Here is a 19,691-nt window from a genome sequence, read left to right as displayed (position 1 = left end):
AGATTGGAGGCTTGGGCAGATAAGTGGCAGATGAGGTTTAACACTGACAAATGTAAAGTTATGCACATGGGAAGGAATAATGCAAGTCACCCGTACATACTAAATGGTAAAAGACTCGGTAACACTGACATGGAAAAGGATCTAGGAATTTTAATAAACAGCAAACTAACCAGTGTCGGGCAGCTGCTGCCAAGGCCAATAAGATAATGGGTTGCATCAGAAGGGGCATAGATGCCCGTGATAAGAACATAGTCCTACCACTTTACAAAATCGCTAGTCAGACCACACATGGAGTACTGTGTACAGTTCTGGGCTCCTGTAAACAAGGCAGACATAGCAGAGCTGGAGAAGGTCCAGAGGAGGGCAACTAAAGTAATAACTGGAATGGGGCAACTACAGTACCCTGAAAGATTATCAAAATTAGGGTTATTCACTTTAGAAAAAAAGACAACTGAGGAGAGATCGAATTAATATGTATAAATCTATCAGGGGTCAGTACAGAGATCTATCCCATCATCTATTTATCCCCAGGACTGTGACTGTGACGAGGGGACATCCTCTGCGTCTGGAGGAAAGAAGGTTTGTACACAAACATAGAAAAGGATTCTTTACGGTAAGAGCAGTGAGATTATGGAACTCTCTGCCTGAGGAGGTGGTGATGGTGAGTACAATGAAGGAATTCAAGAGGGGCCTGGATGTATTTCTGGAGTGTAATAATATTACAGGCTATAGCTACTAGAGAAAGGTCGTTGATCCAGGGAGTTATTCCGATTGCCTGATTGGAGTCGGGAAGAAATTTTTTATTCCCCTAAAGTGGGGAAAATTGGCTTTACCTCACATTTTTTTTTTTTGCCTTCCTCTGGAACAACTTGCAGGATAACAGGCCGAACTGGATGGACAAATGTCTTTTTTCAGCCTTATGTACTATGTTACTAAATAAAAACTGTAAAAAAAGCAATTTTTTGTCACCTTATATCACAAAGTGTAATAGCAAGCGATCAAATAGTCATTTGCACCCCAAAATAGTGCCAAACAGTCACCTTATCCCGCAAAAATCATACCCTACCTAAGATAATCGCCCAAAAACTGAAAAAAACTACGGCTCTCAGACTATGGAGACACTAAAACATGATTTTTTTTTGTTTTCAAAAATGAAATCAGTGTAAAACTTACATAAATAAAAAAGTAGACGACATTTTATGTATCGGCGCGTCCGTAATAACCTGCTCTATAAAAATATCACATGACCTAACCCCTCAGGTGAATACCGTAGAAAAATATAACTGTAAAAAAAAAAAAAAAATTGTCCCCTTACATCACAAAAAGTGTAATAGCAAGTGATAAAGTCATATGCACCCTATAATAGTACCAGTCATCTCATCCCCAAGAAAATGAGCCCCTACACAAGACAGTTGCCCAAAAAATTTATAAAAACTACGGTTTTCAGAATGTGGAGACACAAAAATTTTTTTTTTTTTAAATGCTTTGTTATGTTAAACTGAAAGTCATATTTGGTATTGTTGAGTCCGTAACAATCTGCTCTATAACAATACCACATGATCTAACCTGTCAGATGAATGTTGTAAATAACAAAAAATAAAAACTGTGCCAAAACAGCTATTTCTTGTTACCTTGCCTCAAAAAAGTGCAATATAGAGCAACCCAAAAAAATCATATGTACCCTAATATAGTAACAAAACTGCCACCTTATCCCGTAGTTTAAAAAAATGGGGTCACTTTTTTGGAGTTTCTACTCTAGCGGTGTATAGCTTCTCAGCTGTCCCATGGCCAGGTGTGCGTTAGTCCCTCATTAGCCCAATTACAATGAGCAGATAAAAGGTCCAGAATTCATTTCAAGTGTGCTATTTGTATCTGGAATCTGTTGCTGTCAACTCTCAAGATGAGATCCAAAGAGCTGTCACTATCAGTGAAGCAAGCCATCATTAGGATGAAAAAACAAAAACAAACCCATCAGAGAGATAGCAAAAACATTAGGCGTGGCCAAAATTACTGTTTGGAACATTCTTAAAAAGAAGGAATGCACCGGTGAGCTCAGCTGCACCAAAAGAACCGGAAGACCACGGAAAACAACTGTGGTGGATGACTGAAGAATTCTTTCCCTGGTGAAGAAAACATCCTTCACAACAGTTGGCCAGATCAAGAACACTCTCCAGGAGGTAGGTGTATGTGTGTCAAAGTCAACAATCAAGAGAAGACTTCACCAGAGTGAATACAGAGGGTTCACCACAAGATGTAAACCATTGGTGAGCCTCAAAAACAGGAAGGCCAGATTAGAGTTTGCCAAACAACATCTAAAAAAGCCTTCACAGTTCTAGAACAACATCCTATGGCCAGATGAGACCAAGATCAACTTGTACCAGAGTGATGGGAAGAGAAGAGTATGGAGAAGGAAAGGAACTGCTAATGATCCTAAGCATACCACCTCATCAGTAAAGCATGGTGGTGGTAGTGTCATGGTGTGGGCATGTATGGCTGCCAATGGAACTTTTTCTCGTATTTATTGATGATGTGACTGCTGAGAAAAGCAGCAGGATGAATTCTGAAATGTTTCGGGCAATATTATCTGCTCATATTCAGCCAAATGCTTCAGAACTCATTGGACAGAGCTTCACAGTGCAGATGGACAATGACCCAAAGCATACTGCAAAAGCAACCAAAGAGTTTTTTTTAAGGGAAAGAAGTGCAATGTTAGGCAATGGCCAAGTCAATCACCTGACCTGAATCTGATTGAGCATGCATTTCACTTGCTGAAGTCAAAACTGAAGGGAAAATGCCCCAAGAACAAGCAGGAACTGAAGACAGTTGCAGTAGAGGCCTGGCAGAGCATCACCAGGGATGAAACCCAGTGTCTGGTGATGTCTATGCGTTCCAAACTTCAGGCTGTAATTGACTGCAAAGGATTTGCAACCAAGTATTAAAAAGTGAAAGTTTGATTTATGATTATTATTCTGTCCCATTACTTTTAGTCCCGTAACAAGTAGGAGGCCCATATGCAAACTGTTGTAATTCCTACACCGTTCACCTGATTTGGATGTAAATACCCTCAAATTAAAGCTGACAGTCTGCAGTTAAAGCACATCTTGTTCGTTTCATTTCAAATCCATTGTGGTGGTGTATAGAGCCAGAAATGTTAGAATTGAGTCGATGTCCCGATATTTATGGACCTGACTGTATGAATCGTATTTTATCTTCGTGTTGCTTGAATAGTCTATCTTTGGCGCTTAGGAGATAATCTCTCTTCATATTGCTTGCTTTCTCATATCCTTTCATTATACATTTTGTGGGATATCCCCTTTCTTGGAATCTGTGTGTGAGGTCCCAATATTGTGTTCCATAGACATACAGCAGCAATTGGTAAAAGAGAGAAGGGAGACAGCACGTGTGCACCGTCTACTCATACAGCTGATCGGCCGGGGTCGGACCGGATATTGATGACCTTATCCGATAAAAAATAAATAAAAATAAATAAAAAATGCCCCCAAAGATGTACATAGCCTTAAAAGCAGAAAGCAGGCAAAAATAATGATTGATCTTCCAGGGCCCTGCCCGCACCCCTTTGCACTTTTTTTTCTTTAACGCCAGAAAATTGGTGTATAGCGAAGATAAATCTCCCCCATATTTTTTAAACACATTTTATTTGATTTTATTGAGATTAAAAAGGAAACATTACAGAATATGCGCTTATGGTTTATAACAAGCACAATGAAGAAAAGGCATAACTGGAAACAGTTCTGCCAAGAAAATAAATATCAAAACAAATGACAATAATACCGACACATGTGAAGTTCTATTTCACCATCCTCTCCCCCATGTTTTAAGATTGGTGTCTGGCAGGAAGAATGCAGTAGGGAACAAGGGAAATTGCTTACAGAATAGCATTGCGTTGAATATCTGCTACAAGCTTGTAATGAATTTTATTTATTTATTTCAATAGTTTTTATTAGTTTTTTTCAATGACACAGTACATAGTCAGCCACGTCTGGTATCAGACGTGTCTCAGATCTGCGTTGAAATACACAAAGGATATACAAAACAAGTTATTCTTGCACAGTGGTGTGTACATCTGTTGCAGAACACAAAACAAAAGTAAAGCAACAAGACAATGTATAACAACCAGATTTTTGTATAAGGTCCATACCTGAGCGGTGAGTGTTAGGCCTCTTTCACACGGGCGAGTTTTCTGTGCGGGTGCAATGAGGTGAACGCATTGCACCCGCACTGAATCCGGACCCATGCATTTCTATGGGGCTGTGCACATGAGCGGTGATTTTCACGCATCACTTGTGCGTTGCGTGAAAATCGCAAGCATCCGCAAGCAAGTGCGGAGCGATTTTCACGCATGGTTGCTAGGAGACGATCGGGATAGGGACCCGATCTTTATTATTTTCCCTTATAACATGGTTATAAGGGAAAATAGCATTCTTAATACTGAATGCTTAGTAAAATGTCCATTGAGAAGTTAAAAATAATAAACAAATCTAACTCGCCCCATCCACTTGGTCGCGTAGCGGATCTCCTCTTTCTTCAGGACCTGGCAAAAGAGCGCAGTGACATCATCAAAAGGTCCATCACATGGTCCATCACCATGTGAAGAAGTCCGGGAACCAAACATGCCGATTTTTCTCACACGCATGCAAAACGCTTTGCACTCGCGGGGTGAAAGAAAATTGCACATTTTCCCGCAACGCACCCGCATCTTTTCCTGAATGTCACCCGCAACGCCTGTGTGAAAGAGTCCTTAGAGATAGATATAGTGTTCTTACAGACGCGCCGATACCCAATATGTCTACTTTTCTTTTTTTCCCAAAAATTTTACAATTTTTTTTTTTTTTTTTGGGGAAAATGAGTTTGTTTTTTGTTTTTTACTTGAATTTAATTGAACTTAATTTTTTGGGGGGAAAACGTTATTTTTTCACTTTTACTTAATTTTTTCTCCCACTTTGGGAATTCAACTTTTGGGGGTCTGATCCCCTTTACAATGCATTCCAATACTTCTGTATTGGAATGCATTGGCTATATGTGTAATACAGTGTGTATTAGGCCTCATGCACACGACCGCGCCATTTTTTGCGGTCAGCAAACTACGGATCCGCAAAAAACGGAAGCCGCCCGTGTTGCCTTCAACAATTAATGGAACGGGCGCCGGCAATATAAATGCCTATTCTTGTCCGCAAAGCGCGGACAAGAATAGGACGTTATATTTTTTTAGCGGGCTGCGGACAGCACACGGAATGCTGTCCGCATCTTTTGCGGCCCCATTGAAGTGAATAGGTCCGCATCCGAGCCGCCAAAACGGCGGCTTGGATGCGGACCCAAACAACGGTCGTGTGCATGAGGCCTTACTCATACAGCTTCCTGCCTGTGAGATCCAGGGGGCTGGATCTCACAGGCTCTCCACCGGAAGGCAGCCCCGATGTCTAAGGAAGGCATCGGGGCTGCCTTCCATGCCATCGGGTCCCCGTCACAGCAGCACGGGGACCCGATGGCAGCTTCGATCACCGCCGGACATCGCATGTGCCGCGTTCAGCGCTGACCGCGGCACATGAAGGGTTAATGCGCCGGCATCAGTGATTTCACAGATGCCGGCGCATGCAGCAGGGGTCTGGCTATCAGTGACTGCCGGACCCCTGCCGCTGATCAGGCGGGCGCAGCTCCTGCACCCACCCTATCCCCATGAAGTACATGTACGTCACGGGTCTTTAAGTCCCGCAATGAAATTACTTACATGTATGTCATGGGTCCTTAAGGGGTTAATCTTCTGGTGAAGCCATTCCTTTGTCGATTTGGATCGTTGTCATGCTGAAAGATGAAGTTCTTCTTCATGTTCATCTTTCTAGCAGAAGCCTGAAGGTTTTGTGCCAATATTGACTGGTATTTAGAACTGTTCATAATTCCCTGTAGCTTAACTAAGGCCCCAGTTCCAGCTGAAGAAAAACAGCCCCAAAGCATGATACTGCCACCACCATGCTTCACTGTGGGTATTGTGTTCTTTTGCTGATGTGCAGTGTTGTTTTTGCGCCAAACATATCTTTTGGAATTATGGCCAAAAAGTTCAACCTTGGTTTCATCAGACCATAACACCTTTTCCCACATGCTTTTGGGAGACTTCAGATGCATTTTTGTCAAACGTAGCCTGGCTTGGATGTTTTTCTTCGTAAGAAAAGGCTTTCGTCTTGCCACTCTACCCCATAGCCCAGATACAGTTACAAGAAAGTATGTGAACCCTTTGGAATGATATGGATTTCTGCACAAATTGGTCATAAAATGTGATCTGATCTTCATCTAAGTCACAACAATAGACAATCACAGTCTGCTTAAACTAATAACACACAAAGAATTCAATGTTACCATGTTTTTATTGAACACACCATGTAAAACATTCACAGTGCAGGTGGAAAAAGTATGTGAACCCTTGGATTTAATAACTGGTTGAACCTCCTTTGGCAGCAGTAACTTTAACCAAACGTTTCCTGTAGTTGCAGATCAGACGTGCACAATGGTCAGGCGTAATTCTTGACCATTCCTCTTTACAGAACTGTTTCAGTTCAGCAATATTCTTCAGATGTCTGGTGCAAATCATTTTCTTAAGGTCGTGCCACAGCATCTCAAATCGGGTTGAGGTCAGGACTCTGACTGGGCCACTCCAGAAGGCATATTTTCTTCTGTTTATGCCATTCTGTTGTTGATTTACTTCTATGCTACGGTCGTTGTCCTGTTGCAACACCCATCTTCTGTTGAGCTTCAGCTGGTGGACAGATGGCCTTAAGTTCTCCTGCAAAATGTCTTGATAAACTTGGGAATTCATTTTTCCTTCGATGATAGCAATCCATCCAGGCCCTGATGCAGCAAAGCAGCCCCAAACCATGATGCCCCCACCACCATACTTCAGTTGGGATGATGTTGATGTTGGTGTGCTGTGCCTCTTTCTCCACACAGTGTTGTGTGTTTCTTCCAAACAACTCAACTTTGGTTTCATCTGTCCACAGAATATTTTGCCAGTACTGCTGTGGAACATCCAAGTGCTCTTGTGCAAAATGTAAACGTGCAGCAATGGTTTTTTTGGACAGCAGTGGCTTCCTCTGTGGTTATCCTCCCATGAAATCCATTCTTATTTAGTGTTTTACGTATCGTAGATTCGCTAACAGGGATGTTAGCATATGCCAGACACTTTTGTAAGTCTTTAGCTGACACTCTAGGATTCTTCTTCACCTCATTGAGCATTCTGCGCTGTGATCTTGCAGTCATCTTTACTGGACGGCCACTCCTAGGGAGAGTAGCAGGAGTGCTGAACTTTCTCCATTTATAGACAATTTCTCTTACCATGGACTGATGAACAGCAAGGCTTTTGGAGATACTCTTATAACCCTTTCCAACTTTATGCAAGTCAACAATTCTTAATCGTAGGTCTTCGGAGAGCTCTTTTGTGCGAGACATCATTCACATCAGACAATGCTTCTTGTGAAAAGCAAACACAGAACTGGTGTGTGTTTTTTATAGGGCAGGGCAGCTGTAACCAACACCTCCATCTCATCTCATTGACTGGACTCCAGTTGGCTGACACCTCCCTCCAATTAGCTCTTGGCGATGTCATTAGTCTAGAGGTGCACACACTTTTTCCACCTGCACTGTGAATGTTTACATGGTGTGTTCAATAAAAACATGGTAACATTTAATTTGTGTGTTATTAGTTTAAGCAGACTGATTGTCTATTGTTGTGACTTAGATGAAGATCAGATCACATTTTATGACCAATTTGTGCAGAAATCCATATCATTCCAAAGGGTTCACATACTTTTTCTTGCAACTGTATATGAAGAATACTGGAGATTGTTGTCACATGTACTACACAGCCAGTACTTGCCAGATATTCCTGCAGCTTCTTTAATGTTGCTGTAGGCCTCTTGGTAGCCTTCCAGACCAGTTTTCTTCTCGTCTTTTCACCAATTTTGGAGGGACGTCCAGTTCTTGCTAATGTCACTGTTGTGCTATATTTTCTCCACTTGATGATGACCGTCTTCACTGTGTTCCATGGTATATCTAATGCCTTGGAAATTCTTTTGTACCCTTCTCCTGACTGATACCTTTTAACAATGAGATCCCTCTGATGATTTGGAAGCTCTTTGTGGACCATGGCTTTTGCTATGGGATGCGACTAAGAAAATTTCAGGAAAGACCAACTAGAGCAGCTGAACTTTATTTGGGGTTAATCAGAGGCACTTTAAATGATGGCAGGTGTATGCTGACTCCTATTTAACATGATTTTGTATGTGATTGCTTAATTTTGAACACAGTTACATCACCAGTTATAAGAGGGTGTGCACACTTATGCAACCACATCCAGTCCAGTGCCCTGGCCAGTGAACATTCGGGATTAGATAAGGTCAATATCACATCAACCGCGTATAAGGAGACAGCATGTTCACTGTTACCTATTTGTATACATTTTAGGTCCGGAGCTGCCCAGAGGGGGGCAGCCAGTGGTTCCATGCACAATACAAATATCAAGGGGAAAGAGGGCAGCCTTGGCGAGTGCCATTGGTGATATGAAAAACTCTCCGTTTGTCAATACCCTGGCAGAAGGGGTTGAGTATAGGGCCTTTATGGCCTGCAGCACTCAGCTAATGGCAGAATAGGACCGCATGCTACTAGGTGCTGATGTCAGCCAATACCTGGGTTTAGCTATACTCCCTCCATGCTGCAGAGTTTCCTTCTCCCAGTTGCCCCCTCCACTGGGGTGGGGCGCCGCTTCTACTAGTAGCCAGGCAACGCCCACCCTGCTCTCTCCGTCTGCCCCTCATGACATCGCCAACTTACTAGTGCTGTCATTACTGAGCAGAGTGGCAGCAGGACTGAAATAATGCCACACAGTCTGGGCCCCAGGGAACATCAAGTGGTGGCCAGACCACTCGGTAGCAAGGGCTTTGTGGAGGTTGGGGCTGTATGTTGCTGGGGGGGGGGAAGGGAGTAATGTTATTTACATGGGACTGTATGTTGTAGGGAGCAGAAGGGGAGGGGGGGGAGTGAAGCACAAGAAAAAAAACAAAAAAAACAGACATCTATAGAACCTTACATTGAGCCTCTCATCAGCCTGAACATTAGTGGGGGAGACTATTAAGATATATTGAGATGGCGCACTCTACATAAAACATGGCACACTATGCGTATAACTATTCCTTATGCCCTTTACATTAAATTTCAACCGTTCTGTCCCCAGGCCCCTTGGTACATTATCTGTATATGTTTACAATGGTGTACATCACTTCTGTCATGGTCTGATGCATTTTATGTTGATTGCATCACAATATACATATTTCTTATGGCATACTGCAGTTGCCTTTACCCATGCTGTTAAGCAAAATCTGAAAGATGAAGTCACACACAGTATTTCCTACTTTAGCACCAGGAATACTGCCTGCCCTTTTTATTTATGTCGTGCCCCCAAGGGCCTCTATGGATCACACGTTGAGTATAGGTCTCCTCTATCAGGTGAACCCCCACAATTAATGCAGATCCCTCCACAGAGAATTCTGATGGATCAGCACTCGGCTTTTCCTGAAACTGATAAGGTTTTCCGTGGAGAGCGGTTATGTGCAGTCACCTCGCCATTCTCTTTGAGAAATTAACCAGCTTGAATTGGGGAACCGGGTTCATGGGAACCACAGACATTTACAGACACCTACTACTTACACAGTATTAAACGATACAACCTATGGCACGGGTGGCGAACCTATGGCACGGGTGCCAGAGGGGGCACTCAGAGCCCTCTCTGTGGGCACCGGTGCCCTGGAAAAAGTCTAAGGCGTACCAATATGCTTAAGACTTCTCCTGCCATTCATCAGCACAGGGCGCACTATGAACAGCGCAGGCAGCGCACTGAATGTAGGCAGGCTATTATAGCTAAATGATAAAGTACATGGAAGATATACTATATTGGTATTCAGGTTAAATTGGAGTGTTGGCATTTTGCAATTAATAAGTGGGTTCTATGGTTGTAGTTTGGGCACTATGGCTTACAAATTTTATGGAAAAAACAGCAAACAGTCAGGAAATATACTTACTACTAACGTCCATGGCACTTTAGGGATTCTGGTATGTGCTCTTGTAACATAAATAATGAAAAGGAACACAGTGATGACCCAGTAAAATACAGCTACAAACATCACCCAGCCAAAGGCGGGAAAATGGAAATATTCAGAGCCTGCTATTAGAGCCCAGACAAGTAATCCAAACACCTAAAAAGGAGATGCAGAAAGTAAAAATTGATTAGATAATTTTCTGGATTTATTCTTAAGCGTCAAATCAGAACCTCTGTTTCAAATCGTATTAAAGAATTTTCTGGGTTCTGGATATTGATGACCTATCCTTAGGATAGATCAATCGAAAATCATGGAGCAACCAGGTATGGCGACTACACAGTGGACAAAGCTGTGCCCCCAGGGATCCGATATTGATGAGCCATTCTGAGGATAGGTCCTCAATATCTAGAACTTGGACAACAGACTTTTTTGGAGCAGATTTTTAAACTTTGAGAAATCTTGGAGGTTTTTAAGTCAAAGCCAGAAGTGGATCCTGCAGGAGAGAGATATTTTTTTTTCTTCCTTTATATTTCCCATTCCTTTGGAATTCACTTCTGGCTTTGACTGAAAGACCTACAGGAAAAATCTGTCTCAAAATCTGCTCCAAAAAGTCACTGCAAAGTGGAAAACAGAGTAGCACAAACATCACTGTCCAGGACATGGTGGCCACTATGAGCTTCAGATGCTTAAAGGGAACCTGTCACCTCCCAAAACCATCCCAAGCCGCCAGCAGTACCTGCGTGTAGCCAGCAGTGTGTTTCTGATGATGCCTTTCTTCCTGAAGGCAGATGCAGCAAAAGTACTGAAAAAGTTGTCACAGCGAAGGGGCAGGGAAGGGGGCATGGTTACCGTGACTTGAAGCCTCATTGACTTCAAGCATGTGTGGAGAAGCGCGCCGGGGAGGGCATAAAACAACGTTTTCAGTACTTTTGCTGCATCTGCCTTCAGGAAGAAAGGCATCATCAGAAACACACTGCTGGCTACACGCAGGTACTGCTGGCGGCTTGGGATGGTTTTGGGAGGTGACAGGTTCCCTTTAATCCGAAGTTGCTTCATTCAAAACTTCGGCATAATACTGTACAGTATTAGAATGTATAGGCTCCGAAGAGCCAAAGTTGGTTATTCCGAGGTAGTAGTCAGAACCAAAGCAGAGTTCGGTTTCAAGTTTTAAAGTGGTTTTCCATTTTAAAAATCAACTACCGAAGTTATTCAATGAAGTCTTCGTGAATAACTAACTTTGGCTCATCGGAGCCCATACATTCTGATACTGTACGGAGACTGATTTCTGTACAGTATTATTCCAAAGTTTTGAACAAAGCGACTTCGGATTAAGCATCAAAGCTCGCTACGCTCAACTCTAGTGGCCACATTGATAATTCAAGCAAAGTTTGAAACATACTGCAATTCCATGCAGATCTCCAGAGTGCCAGTAATCACGTTAGATCTTTAGTATGTTACAGAGTACTACAAAACCCAAAAAGACAGCACTTGGGTCCAAAATAAAATCCAGCAGTCACCTTTATGGTGCAAAAGACAATCTTAGGCCAATACCACAGAGTGTTGGGTGTGCTTGTTCAGCGCATGTCCTGGGATATCGACCCCACATGGCCTTTTGGCATCTTCAGGCACAGATTGGTATACCATTTTAACTGGATATGAAAACGCAGCTTGCTGCACTTACCCATACAGTATGAAAAAAAGTAAACTGCAGGGCATAACATTTTTTTCTAATTGGTCTTTTGCGTGATGTATTCCACTTTATGTTATGCAGTCATTAGTTGGAGCTTTATGTACAGCGCATACATTAGGAGAGCAGAGTTGAACATTTATTTTGAACAGATAAGCACACATTTATACAGAATGACAACTGCTGTTCGTCCAGGCGCTCTATACAGTAGACAGCCATTGTTTTACAGGCTTTATCCTTAACCTTCAGTACCATAAAAAACACTGACTGCATTTATTTTCCAGGACACTGTACACAGAATGTCAGTCTTTGCAAATAGTGATTTCCATTATTGGAGACATACAAGCAAACATCACAGGTTTAATGAGACGCACAGGACTGAGGAAAAAATAGGACGAGGTGCTGCCAGTAAAAGAGGATCCGCCCTTCCTCTTTTATTTTTTAACATACAAGCAAACATGCTTGCTTTAACTTCATGAAAAGCCAATTAAATTAAGAAGGTCTTTGGAATATGGGAGAAATTTTAAGTAACCCCTGCGAGTACAAGAGCCACATATTAACTTCAGATTATAACAGCCATACAACCCATATAGCCACCACTACAACATTTATAAATTTACTCTCCGCTCAGCTATGCATTTTCAGAAGTCTCTGCTCTCTGGTCACTTCAGGGGTCCCGTTCTGGAGGTAGAAACGGGTCTCAGAGGTAGGACCCGCACCTACCGTATAGGACATTGATGGCATACCCTTGCTATACGCCATTAATATCCCAGGAGGATAACACCCTTTAAGGCCTATTGAAATCCTCATTTGAGTGATCTCTAAATTATTAGGAAGTATTTTGTTGTTCCTGGAGCGGAATATGTGGCGTTCTTATCACCAAGTGGTTCTTTAGGCTACTTTCACACTAGCGTTTTGGCTTTCCGTTTGCGAGATCCGTTCAGGGTTCTCAAAAGCGGTCCAAAACAGATCAGTTTTGCCCTAATGCATTCTGAATGGTAAAGGATCTGCTTAGAATGCATCAGTTTGCCTCCGTTCAGTCTCCATTCCGCTCTGGAGACGAAGCGGAGCCAAACAAATCCGTCCTGGCACACAATGTAAGTCAATGGGGACGAATCAGTTTTCTCTGACACAATAGAAAACGGATCCGTCCCCCATTGACTTTCAATGGTGTTCAAGACGGATCCGTCTTGGCTATAGAAGACCTAATACAACCGGATCCGTTCATGACGGATGCATGCGGTTGTATTATTGTAACGGAAGCATTTTTGCAGATCCATGACGGATCCGCAAAAAAATGCTAGGGTGAAAGTAGCCTTAGCTGTCTGAACTTTACAAGACCATAACAGCAAATGTCCTTCCCAAAATGGCTTTCAGTCACACAGATTCACAACTGTATATTCACATGCAGCTGATCTGTTAAGAAATTTCTGCAAATGAAAGCAGTTGGATAGTGGGTTGTCTTGGTGGCAAGCACAGGGATTTCTGTAAGACCCATTCAGATAAATAAGAATATTGTACAATAACTCTGCTTAGCATGAACGCATGCAAAACAATTGAATGCAATAGATTAACACCCATGGGTACGTAGGGCAGGACAGTAAGGCAACAAGTGCTCCATCCCTTTATTTAACATTTTTTTATGAGAAAAATAAGGGTATACAGAGTCTTCCATAAATTCACATCATGATGGTATACAATGCGAGTGTACAAACAATAATGTACAATAAATCATGGCAGAAGACAATGAAAAGCATTGGAATCTCAGTATATAAAAAAAGAGACATAAAAGTAAGAAAGAGGAAGGAAAACAACCAACAATCAATAGCTATGCCACGTCTAGAAGCAAATGTCAAAACTAGGTGTAATATCTCCTATAGTTGTAGATTTGGTAGGAAGGGATAATTACTAGTCACATAAATTGACCATTTTTTCCATCTGTTGCTGATACTGGGCAGACAGTGCAATCTCTTAGCAATCAACATTTCCATACCATAGTTATAGTGAACTTTAGCTAGGATTTCAGGAATAGATGGGATTTCCCTACTTTTCCACCTTTTAGCCATCGTTACTCTTGTCACAGTTAGAATGTGATAGATTATGGTCAAATCCGCTAAGCTCAAATTTTCTAACCCTAGGGAGAGTAAGGCTAATTCCGGGGAGAGCGGAAGTGTGATTCCTACTACAACATTCACAAATGATAATATACGAGACCAGAAGAGGTAGACACTGGGGCAATTCCACCAAATGTGCAGTAAGTTGCCAGTGGCAGACAGACAGCGCCAACAGACATTCGAGGTGGTTGGATATATTATAGACAAGCGATAGGGGGTGTAATACCACCTATAGAGGCCTCCAAGTGGTTAACACACCTCGAGGTCTTGGAGCTAAGGGAAAACACAAAAGCCCATTGCGTAGCTGTAAAGGATTTGTTCAAATCCCTTTCCCATTTAATCTGAAAGGGGAATTTCTGCACAGCAACAGAGAGCTGTAGTTCCCTGTACGCCACAGAAATCCCTCCCTTACGCACAAAAGGATTTTGAAAATATATGGCATAAGCGGACAGCTGCGCAGCTTGCGTAAATGTTCATGGATGCCAAGAGATGACGTAACTGGAGGTATTTGTAGAAGTGCTCCTCCCTTTAAACTAGGCAATAAAACAAAAAATTCAAAAATACAAAATTGGTAGGGTAGTTAATGAGTTTATGGTAACAGGGCAGAGGCCGATTTGTTAGAAATCTATCTACAATTTTGAGAACAGCATCAATGTCTCTTGAGCAACTTGAGTCAGGAATGCAACAGAACATCCCATCAATTGCTCCACATCAGTCATATACCAGTATTTCAGAGACTTATGATGCCAGCAAGCCATGCGAGGATGTAGCCAAAATGTTGAATATACACAGTCAAGTCACAATATTAATCACCAGCAGCAAATATCCAGAGTAACCGCCGTGTGCAGCACGGACAGCTGGGAGTGACTCAAGGTCCTGGTAGGTTGTCACAGGTATCTGGGGCCATGCTGACTGCAGTGCATCCGACAGCTGCTGGAGGATCTATAGAGCGAACAACGATCGAGGTGGTCCTACAGATGCTCAATTGGGGTCAAGTTTGCGGAATGAGGGAGCCAGGAAGTCTTGGTCAACTGTGTTTTATGTACATGGAGTAGATCAATAATAAAAGAAAAAAAGAAATCTGGTTGAGATCAGTGCTGTAACTCCAATGAAAACAGACCTTGCAGCTGCTATGGGGCCCCTGGGGGAAAGGGGGGCCATAAGGACGAAAAAGGCCCCAGCCCTCTAATTACATTTAATATAGGCTTTTATCTAGAGTCCCTGTCTTTAGTGCCGGTCAGTGCTCAGACCATACGCCGCACACTGCATCATATTGGTCTGCATGGCTATCTTCCCAGAAGAAAGCCTCTTCTAAAGATGATGCACAAGAAAGCCCGCAAACAGTTTGCTGAAGACAAGCAGACTAAAGAAATGGATTACTGGAACCATGTCCTGTGGTCTGATGAGACCAAGATACACTTGACACCATCTGAACTAAATAAGTTTGTGTGGCGGCAACCAGGTGAGGAGTACAAAAACAAGTGTTTCTTGCCTACAGTCAAGCCTGGTGGTGGGAGTGTCATGGTTTGGGGCTGCATGAGGGCTGCTGGCTGTGGGGCGCTACGGTTTATTGATGGAACCATGAATGCCAACATGTACTGTGACATACTGAAGCAGAGCATGATCTCCTTCCTTCGGAAACTTGGCCGCAGGGCAGTATTCCAACATTATAATGACCCCAAACACACCTCCAAGACAACCACTGCCTTGCTAAAGAAACTGAGGGTAAAAGGTGCTGCACTGGCCAAGCATGTCTCCTGACCTAAACCCTATTGAGCATCCTCAAATGGAAGGTGGAGGAGCGCAAGGTCTCAAACATCCACCAGCTCCATGTCGTCGTCATGGAGTGGTGGAAGCGGATTTCAGTGATATTGGCAGGGGAAACAGGGGCCCAATGATTTATATGTATGCCCCTGGTGGATATGCGGACATCACAAGTCTGTGAAATTCTGAGTTGTTAGAGATGCCTCTAACCCTGGTGGCCTATACTGCACATATGCCTGGTGATCTAGTGTAGAGAAAGGGTTTAGGACACAAACTCTGGTGGCCTAGGGCAGAGAAAGGGTAATTTCTAAATGCCTGGTGGTTTAGGACAGTGTAGGATTTGAAGCGGTATTTTAATTGTTACAAGTTATGCCCTAGTAGCAGACCCAATACCCTTCAGAGCCCCCCAAAATGAACAGCGCGGCACGTTGGTCATGGCCAGACACTCCTGACACTCAATTTCTCCGGGACTTTCGGAGATAGACTGCTGTACTCAGCTATTAGTAGACCTCCCCTAGAGAGGAACAACAGTTTGCATGCCCAACCTGTCGCCTGTTCACTTTGGGGGGGCATGGGGTCCCTCATCTTGTGATCAGTGGGGGTCCCAGCGGGAGGACCACCACCGATCTGTGGATAGCTTGTAACAACCAGAATACCCCTTTAATGTTTTATACTTAGGATCTAGTGAGTAAGGCTATATGCCAGACACGGCATTTCCGGTATTCCGTTCCAATGCCGGAATAAAATACTAGAATTACAACTTCAAATGTACACATAGAAGGACTCACCCCTCCAGGAGTCTTCCAGGTTGTAACAATGCTGAGCCATGATATTTTGGCTTCTTGTTATCTTCTTTTACTGTTCGAGATAGGAAGGGGATAGGACTATGAAGCTGTAACTGTATGGCCACACCGTTCTCTTTAGGATTGGGCACAGTGTTTCAAATATGCACTGCACAGTGTCTAAGAGAACTAAGGGGGTCTGCACAGGAGAAGACGTGTTGAGCATGGGGAGCTTATAAACTGCGTATTGCTGCTGTGCTGCTTAAAGAGGATCTGTCAGCTCGTCTGACGTTTTAGTAAATAATTGCATTCCTCCTTATACAATTATGGAGCAGCTTTTTAGAACACTGCATTGTGCTGTTCACTCTGTTATCCCTAAGGGCTCAGGCACACGATCGTATGTATTTTGGGGTCCGCAAAACACACGGATGACATCCGTGTGACATCAGTATTGCATCAGTTTTTTTTTTTTGCAGATCCATTGTAACCATGCCTATCCTGGTCTGTAAAATGGACAAGACTAGGAAATGTTCTCTCTCTTTTACGGACATACGGAAACAGAATGCACACGGAGTCATTTCCATTTTTTTGCAGACCCATTGAAGTGAATTGTTCCGCATACAGGCCCCCTAAAAACATGGAACGGACACGAAAAAAAAAAAAAATTCGTGTGCATGGGCCCTAAGAGAAATCTGTAAATAAATTGACAGCTGGATGTTACCAGTTAGGGCTCATACACACGAACGTATTTTCTTTGTGTCCATTCAGTTTTGTTTTTTTTGCTGACCGTATGCGGAACCATATATTTTAATGGGTCTGCGAAAAAAAATGGAAGTTAATCCGTGTGCATTCTGTTTCCGTATGTCTATTCCACAAAACAAAAAACAAAAACAAAAAAACAACCATAACGGACATGGATAGTACTGTTTTATTAGGGGCCAGCTGTTCCGTTCCGCAAAATGCACACGGACGTAATCCGTATTTAAGGGGAAAGGTAACACTCAGTTGTCAATTTATTCATACATTTCTAGGAGAAAGGACAGATTTATTTGCCTTTGTGTTTTTGTGAATCACTGATAAAAAAAAAAATCCTAGGAAAGACTGGAGTACGGCATGTGAATAGGGATTTATATCGGCTGTAATGTGAAGTTGTAGAAGTAAAATGCCCGTGTTTTTGCACTAGGGGGAGCAATCAGATCATATTTCGTAAAGAAAGTAAAGAAATATAAAAACAAAAACTTGAAAGAACTAGCAGCTATGATGAGATCATTGTTGACCAGATTGAAATGCAAATTTCAAGCCACTTCTCCAGGAATGTTTCACCTGAAGAGTGTTTTTTTAACCTGAACATTTAAAAATAAGAAATGCAGGAGCAATAATTAAGTACAAAATCGGATGCGTATGGGATGAAATCAATTACAATTTGAATTAAAAAAGGCCATGTTTGCATGACCTTGCCAAGCTATTTATGAAAAAATAAAAAACTCAAAGCAATAATGAACAACCTTCACAGCAGACTACATGTTTTCCCATGTACAATCATAGGTAAACTATGAATAGGTAATGAGCTGCCGCACTACCGCTCTAGAAGACCACAATAAGATGCTGAAAAATATTTTTTATTCAGCAATTTTGGACGGTTTGTTATAGCCTCTACTACGCAAGTCTTTGATGTAATGTAGTAATATCAGAATGCCCATGTTGTGTAAAGTCTACTATGGTGTGGTAGGCTCGGGACACTGAGAAGCAGCAATTTTACCATTGTGTTCACAGAGAAGAAGTTTCTAAGACCTAAACTACTTCTGTGAGAACAGTTTGATTACTTGCAGTACCACATGAAAACTCTTGCTACAGAGGCTCAACTAGATTTTATGGGGCCTCATAGAATCTGCACAAAGGCTTCAGATGTGTTGGTGCAGGGCCGGCCTTTGGGGTGTGCGAGCTGTGCGGTTAGAATCTGAGACCTGTATGTATGTTTATGTATGTGTATGTACATATATATGTGTGTGTGTGCAGATGTACGCATGCACACATATATATGTATGTGTACAATTCGCCGAATTCATATCGTTTCCTCCCTCACCACATGTCAATAGTATATTATGGTCGCCAAATGTAGACGCCAATAAAACCGTTATATTTACTTACAGATCCCTTGAGAAAGGTCTTTGACAGGACCGAAACGTTGGGACACATTACGGCCTACAAAGATATGTGATTTATGCTAATATTACTATGATGGCGCGACCAGTCATATATTGACAAAATTTGTGAATATTTTTGTACCAATAATAAATTTGCAAAGCAAAAAACTTTGGTGTGCCGTGGATTATCTCTATATATTCTGCAACTGAAGTCCTCTGCGAGCACCCACCACCATATTAAGGTGTGCGGACTCCACAATTTCCCTCAATTTAAGTTTTCCCTGTGGATCCAGCACCCAGACTATATGTCTCAGAACACTTTTTCATATGACCTTGAAGCTACTACCAATATCATCGCCCAGGTACAACTGGGGAATGATTTTCTACAAATTCCCTCACAGGAATGGAAAACCAGAGATTACACACGTGATCAACGAAGACTGGTGTCACTGCAGTTACATTGCAGTACACTCACCGAGTATCACAAAAGTGGTCGCATACCGAGGGGACTATGGTCCCACTTGCGTCCCACACTTTTTCGTGACGACCCTGATTTTTGTAATCGCTTTGAAAGCATACTTAACAAATGCTCTTTTGATTTAATGCTCCTGACCATAGACAAAGCTCATCAAACAATTGGCGAATTAACGAAACAGATTGAATCCACAGAGAACCAACTCTCAACAATATTGCCACAAGAGGAGTGGACAAACCTAAAGGAGAAAACAACCAAACAGATTTCTGAGTTCCAGAAGCTAACAGAACAGGAAAAGAACAAAGTTCATCAGAGACGCGGAAGACTACCGCTCCAATCGAGTCTACAGGTGGAGGGATCCCAACTTTCGGCCACCACGAGATAACCGCCAACAACACTTCTCCGCAAGTTCCTCTGGATCCGAAAGCGACCGACCCTACAACCAATACAATTCCCAACCTTTTTTAGGACGAGGACGGACACGCCAACGCTACAACAGAAACGAACGCGGAGGGGCAAGAGGCACAGACACCGACAACAGAATCCAGACTCGCTCCCAGGTAAAGTTGAGAACTTAGTTGTCAATATTTCCTCCATGAACTTATCTCCAGCACACATCTCAGTCTTG

The 19,691-nt window shown here is 42.5% G+C and overlaps 1 protein-coding gene across 1 annotated transcript in view; it reads right to left on the bottom strand.

Annotated features, from left to right (window-relative positions):
• The window catches only part of CMTM8 (CKLF like MARVEL transmembrane domain containing 8), a 132,653-nt gene that overhangs the window by 27,028 nt on the left and 85,934 nt on the right, over nucleotides 1-19,691 (bottom strand). Inside the window, exon 2 of the mRNA XM_040433424.1 lies at nucleotides 10,080-10,253. Coding sequence (XP_040289358.1) covers nucleotides 10,080-10,253 — 174 coding nt within the window. The remainder of the gene's footprint in view (nucleotides 1-10,079; nucleotides 10,254-19,691) is intronic.

This window comes from Bufo bufo, chromosome 5 (assembly GCF_905171765.1).
Source record: "Bufo bufo chromosome 5, aBufBuf1.1, whole genome shotgun sequence".
Lineage (NCBI taxonomy): Eukaryota > Metazoa > Chordata > Amphibia > Anura > Bufonidae > Bufo > Bufo bufo.
The sequence above is the reverse complement of the archived record's forward strand: the minus strand, read 5'-3'. Positions and strand labels throughout refer to the sequence as shown.